Source organism: Cynara cardunculus (genome assembly GCF_001531365.2).
Source record: "Cynara cardunculus var. scolymus isolate 2C chromosome LG 3, CcrdV1, whole genome shotgun sequence".
NCBI classification, from domain to species: Eukaryota; Viridiplantae; Streptophyta; class Magnoliopsida; order Asterales; family Asteraceae; genus Cynara; species Cynara cardunculus.
Genome location: NC_037530.1, coordinates 32,043,539 through 32,050,321, shown reverse-complemented (window position 1 = coordinate 32,050,321; position 6,783 = coordinate 32,043,539). Strand labels below are relative to the sequence as shown.

Genomic DNA, 6,783 nt, shown 5'->3' with positions numbered 1-6,783 from the left:
TTCAATGGTTTGACAGTCCAATTTGATATAAAAAATAGTCAAACTACTCGGTCTGGTATGTGGGTTGAATGTTTTTTTAGCAGTTTGGACCGAACCAATCGCCAAAAATGTATTAACAATTCAAAAGTTTCATGTTGTAGTCTCAACTTTTACATCCCAATTAAAAAAAATCCGTCAAGGACATTAAGTTATTGGTTTTCACTTCTTAATTGTACACATTTCCTAAATCGGCAAAATTAAAAAATACAGCAAAAATCGAACTCTAATGAATTCGTTTTTTAACAGCCTCTTAAACACTTCGACCATTTAATCATTCTGCATCAAACCAAATGTGTTTCAGTAACGCATTCAACATTATTAGTTCTATTTAGAATACAACTTGCCAATAAGACCCTTTATTCTCATAATCAGGCAAAACAAAGTTGGTATCATTACCACTAAACAAATAAAGGGATATTCAGTGTTCATATTATGTGTTAGATGTTGTGAGCCCAACAGAAGCACCATTTGTGCCAAAGATTTCCTTATTATGTTCCACTCTTTCGAGCTCCGATGATAGCTGCAACAAGTCGATTGTCGACCCATCACCGGACCAAATCCGATTTGAAGGGTTCACGTCTTCACAACCCACCAACGGGTTCACGTTATTCGACACTCCAAAGGCTTGATCACCATTGTGGTTGAACGGGATCATCAGAGGGTGTAAGCTGTGGGTCGAGTTTCTTGTCGAAAACCCACCCTGCGATTGAGATGACAGAAGAGAGAGAGCACTCCTCGAATCTGAAGCCATTCGTGTAGGATCCATGGCGATGAAGCCGCCTGAAAGACGAATAATTAGTACAGTTTCGCTTGCAAAATGGAAAGAAATTGAGAACCGAATTCATCCTCACTTGTTGGATTTTTGCTGAAAATGGGAAAGAAAAGAGAACTCGATGCCTGAGTATATCGATTGCTATCGCTGCAAAGAGAAGGATACTGCGGTCCAAGATTACCACCAGAAGATAGAGATTCCGAATGCAATTGTGTCATCGAACTTATGTCATTGGCCATTTCATCTTCAAGTTTTATAGGACATATATCATCATGATACATAGAAGATGATGTTGCCCTTGTTCTTGGAATCCCTTTAAATTTGCCACCTGCTGGATCTCAGAAAACGGTTTAAACGAATAAGATAACGGAAACAAAAAGACAGCGAAAACTGAACCGAAATGTCAAATGCAAATCTGTATAAAGTGTTGGAGGTTTCAATCAACAGGGAAACAAGATTCATTTATTTCTTGTAACTCAAAAGTTTATCAAGATTTCTTGAATGAATTATGGGTAAAAGTGTTACGATCTGTCTAGTGGCAATCCTACATGATGGAAGCAATCTCCCATGGCGACCGTAGTGTCCACCCACATGAGGTTTCCTCCGTCGCTCGTTATGGTCGGCAAGACGTTTTCGGCAGCTCCTTTTGCCGTCGTCGAATTCGCTCAATAAATGGAACCTGAAACCAAGAAACAAGCTTAAACCTCTAGAATGTGACCCCTTGAAACACCATCCATTTGAAAGATGTTTTGATCATCGGAAAACAGGGTAGAAACCTAACAATTTGTAGAATTTGGTTTAGGGGTAGGAGAAATAACCTGCTACATTGCTGGCAAAACCTTTGTTCAACCCCTTTGACGATGACTTTAGCAGTCTTTGAGTGGATTTCACACACTTTATGTCTCTTATGGTAATCTTTGCAAGAGATGAGGCTCTTGTTGCAGCCAAGAACTTGACAAAATGGTGATGGAGAACCTGCAACTCGTGTCTGTTTTGATGGCATAGAAACTTCAGATGAACACAGATTGTTGGAACCAGTGAACATATTGGGAATTTCTTGATTAACAATTCTATTGAGGTTAAGATCGGAGTCGCTAACAGAGCCCGATAGCTTAGAACTTGATTCATTTTCTTCAAAAAATGCATAGCGAGTGGCAGCCATAACTGGGGTACTGAACACAGAATTGCCGACAATCTGAGGAAAACACATGTCTCCAAACCCTTGATTCTCGATGCCCATTTGATCAATTGGAGACACAATCATATTGTTTCCAAAGATAATTTGGGATTTGGATTCATCAGATACCAAACCCTTGCCCACATAACCAAAGCTCCAAGACTCCATCTTTAAACCCCGTAGAAACCAAGAAGCACGAAACAGGGCTCTATTTCGTGAATATTATGTGAAATCGAAGAAAACCCAACTCAAGTTCAGAAGCATAAGGATCAAGAACTGTAAAAATACAAGCTTTATGACGAGATTTTGATCAAGAAACAATGATTGACTAAATGAGGTGAAGGGAAGTTGATCAATGGATGCTTGGATAGTGGGAACACCATGTCAAAATACGAAAAGAAAGGAGCACCACTGCAAATTGGTGAAAGAAAAAGGGGTCCAGTGACCAAGAAAAAGGAGACTGAAGTGATTCATAGATGAAAGATGCAGGAAATAAGGTAAGCAGGGGGTGGGGAGGTGGGTGGGGTGGTGAGTATGGAGGTGAATGGGATTGATGGAGATGGTACATAAATATTAGCTTTGCGCCTTCCCAACTCCCAACTCCCAACTCCATGGAAGAGCTTTGTAGTTGCTTTTTGGAGAGAGACAGGAGAATAGTGATTACTCATTAGCAAACCCTTTGTTATTTTGAGAAAAGGTGGTTGCTGTTTTCTTAACAAAAGTGCTTCATCATTCTTAATACAAATATATCAACATCCGGGTCTTTTTTATTAACCTGAATATCCAATCTGTTATGCAAGCTGACTAATTTCAGGACAACCACCTGTTTTGTAGATAGCCCGGAGTTACTGCAGTTGAACATCCGTGGCCACAAGAGAATTTTTATTACTCATTGGATTTGAACATGAAACCTCCTGATACTTTTGAACTTTGGAGCCAAACTCAAATCAATCAGACACCATCCTTGTGATTTATTTGCGAATTTTCAAACCAATTTGTATACAACTCCGTTTATTTTATTGGATCACAAAGATAACAGCTAATCTTTAATAACCGTAAAAAGACTTGAACTAATGATCCATGGAGAAAAGCCCCTTGAGCCTACTTGATTTATTCTAAAATAAATGGTTTCATATTTTCTTTCTTTTCATTTTCATTAAGACAAAATAAAATACTCTCGAAACAATGCATGTAAGGTATCGACGAGTCCACCATGAAGATGCGGCTTAGCGATTGGGTAGGTTGCTCAATGAATTCGAAGCATGAACAAGAACTCAACTTATACTTTAATATCCTTTAAATTTTACATTATTTATGGATTTATTCTCTCTTTTACGGTCATCATAGAAAAGGTTTCATAGATAAACAAGTCGCCAACTATATTATTTTATTAACTTTTTGCATAAAGCTTCATCTTAGAAGTTTACTGAATAAGCCACTTTTTATATCATTAAACCACTATCAAACGATCTTGTACAGCTGATTGAACAAACTATGAGGGGGCGTTTGGTTCGCAGAATGATTTATGAAGGAATGAAATTTGTTAAAGGAATTGGAGTCTGGAAGGAATTAGAATGAAATGTTATCAAGTTTGACCAAGTATTTGGTTGGCATGAATGAAATGTAATCTGTCTAATGGATTGAAATTTGCTTGTTTGGTTGCAACAAAGTTAGAATGGAATGATGAAAAATGACAAAAATACCTTTTTTTTTTTATATTTTTTTTCAATTTTTTTAATTATAAATAACAATAAAATTAACATTTAATAAGAAAAAAAAATATTTACCATTTATTGAATCATATATAAACATCAAACGTGTAAACAATTCAAACAACTATAAACCAAAGTGTTGATACAAGTTGAAAAATCAACTAGAGGCCAAAGTGTTTACCATTTCCATGGTAGACAGCAACCACAATAGGAGAGACCAATCCAATTGACTTTCGTGTAAATTCTTCCGAAGCAACAATGCAACCATAATTTGTTAAACCTACAACCAATAAGCACTATCAACGGTGCACCTATTTAAACCAGCATACCAGCAAATACTTCAACAATCTTGAATTTGGTTAAGAAATTGTAACCAAATCATCCTAATATATGTTATGATGGAGATGGTGGTGGACGACGATACTAGTGGTGGTGGATATGGACAACGGTGGTTGTGGAGTGTTAGTTGTATATAAGAAGCTCATATATATAAGCCCGTGGGCTTTTAGGTTTAGGGTTTAGGCCTCTGTACTATCCTATATAAGTAGCTTAGGTTTTCTCCTTTTCTTGTAACGTTTCAACAATATTCATTCAATACAAACGGCAATCTTTTGGCCCTCTCTTTCTCTTATTCTAACATGGTATCAGAGCAATAGGTTGCTCCTTTTTTTTCGATTGTTATATACTCGATCTCCAAATCTGTCGATTTCAAGATCTCGACATTTGCGTCTCCTGTCACAGTTTAGCATCGTTTTGCATCACTCAGCCTCCATCGCCGCTTCTCTGCTGCCGCCGACAACCGTTCCATCTCGACATTTGCGTCTCCTGCATCACCCGGATTTACCCGGATTCACCCGGACTCTACTTACCCGGATTTTCGATTTTTCAAGTTTCCAATCAACCTACTATGGCTTCCAATCCTAGTCACTCAAACCCAATCWCGRTTGTTTTCAATGGAAACAACTATATCTTGTGGCAACACCACATGACTATCCTTCTCAAGTCTCATGGCTTGTATTCCTATGTGACTGGTAAGTCTGTTGCTCCTACTCAACTTACCAATGAGAATGTTGTTGATTTTGTCAAGCGCACGAATGAATGGGACATCAACAACGCAAAAATCTTGAGCTTCATTAATGCCTCAACCACTGCTGAAATCAATCAGCAATTCCTTGGCTACACCACTGCTAAGGGACTCTGGGATTTCTTAGCTAAGCGATACACGTCTACTGGCTTGTCTCATCAGTATCAACTGTGGACCACTTTTCAGAACAAACGGCAGCTTCCTGATCAGTCCGTGAGTTCCTATATCTCAGACATGCAGTCTCTTCGAGATCAACTGAATCTTGGTGCACCTCAGATTTATGATGAGACTGCCCGTCAGTTTCATGCCTACTTTAGTCAGCTTCATCTCATCACCATCTTGATGGGTCTCACYGACAAATTTGAGAATGTCCGTGCTTCTCTTCTTCACAGACATCCRTTGCCCACTCTTGAAGATGTCATTACTGAAYTACTAAGCGAGGAAACTCGTCTTAATTTGCGCTCTCCTATACCTACTGAGACGGTCTTGCACACATCATCCTCAACAAGGCCAAGAGGTAAGTTTAACAATAATTATGGTAAGCCTAATCACAATGCCAAGCAAGCAGGAAGACAGACTACCGGTGAATGGAAGCCAAACACAAATGAGTGTACCTTCTGTCACTCTACATCTCATATTCTCTTGGACTGCCCCGTTCGTACGTGCCGCTACTGTGGAGTTACACAACCACGTCATTACCAATCCGATTGTCCTCAGAATCCAAATCCAAGAAATTATCAACATCGAAACCAATCCGTTGCCAGATCGGTCACTCCAAATGAACCTTTATCAGTCCCTGTTGCAGGATCGGTTTCTTCATCTCCAGATCTGATGGACCTCATACGTAGAAATCAAGAGCTCATGGAACAAATTATGACAGGTTCTCTTGGTGTGAATTCTCAACACTCCTCGACAGCAGGTACTATGTGGATATTTGATTCTGGTTGCTTTAACCACATGACACCTTGCCCTGATGGTTTTCTCTCTACGCAACCTTATCACCTTGCATCTGTTAAAACAACAGATCTTACTCCTTTACCTGTCTTATTCAGTGGTAACTTATCCACTGATATTGTTCAATTATCTGATGTCCTACATGTGCCACGGCTAGCCTTGGGTCTAGTATCTCTTACTCAACTCCAGGAACTTGGTCTACTAATATTATTTCATTCCTCTGGTTGTCTTGTGCAGGATCCAAAGACCAAGCAGATCCTTGGTGTAGGCCGTAGAGTTGGACGGGTGCTTGAAGTGGTATATATGCGTCTTCCCTTGCAATCACCAAATTTTGTTGCCTCTGTGTCTAGTACAGCTTCATTTGATCTATGGCATGCTCGTCTAGGTCATCTTTCCCCTCATAGAATAAAAGTGTTAGCTAGTTCAGGGTCGTTAGGAAATGTTTCTTCTGAAAACATTTCTTGTCTATCTTGTAAACTTGGTAAACACCAYGCCCTTCCTTTTAACATTAATGAATTTACTTCTGCTTTACCTTTTGATCTTATTCATTCTGATGTATGGGGACCATCACCACATCCCTCCATGGGTGGTGCTTGGTATTTTGTTATTTTTGTGGATGATCATACACGTTTCACTTGGATATATCTTATGAAGCATCGTTCTGAGTTACCACATATTTATATCACTTTTGCCCGYATGATTCTAACTCAATTCTCCAAACCTATTAAGATTCTTCGAGCAGATAATGCTATGGAGTACAAAGAATCTTCTATTCTCTCGTTTCTTAAGTCTCAGGGTACTCTCTCTCAGTACTCCTGCCCTGGARCATCTCCCCAAAATGGTCGTGCTGAACGAAAGCATAGACACATTCTTGATACTGTTCGCACTCTTCTGATCTCAGCTAAATGTCCTGAACGTTTTTGGGGTGAAGCTGCTTTCACAGCTGTCTATACCATCAACAGACACCCCACTCCTACACTCAGTCACAAATCTCCTTATGAAATACTATATGGAGTCTCCCCTGCGTATGAACTTCTAAAAGTAT

At 39.2% G+C, this 6,783-nt stretch overlaps 1 protein-coding gene across 1 annotated transcript; it reads right to left on the bottom strand.

Annotated features, from left to right (window-relative positions):
• Positions 1-469: 469 nt before the first annotated feature.
• Positions 470-2,156, bottom strand: LOC112509158 (squamosa promoter-binding-like protein 6). The gene is made up of 4 exons (XM_025114016.1): positions 1,630-2,156; positions 1,360-1,490; positions 876-1,148; positions 470-819 (listed from the first exon to the last, which is right to left on the bottom strand). The coding sequence occupies exons 1-4, from the start codon at positions 2,154-2,156 to the stop codon at positions 470-472; spliced, it is 1,281 nt and encodes a 426-aa protein (XP_024969784.1).
• Between the last annotated feature and the right edge of the window lie 4,627 nt (positions 2,157-6,783).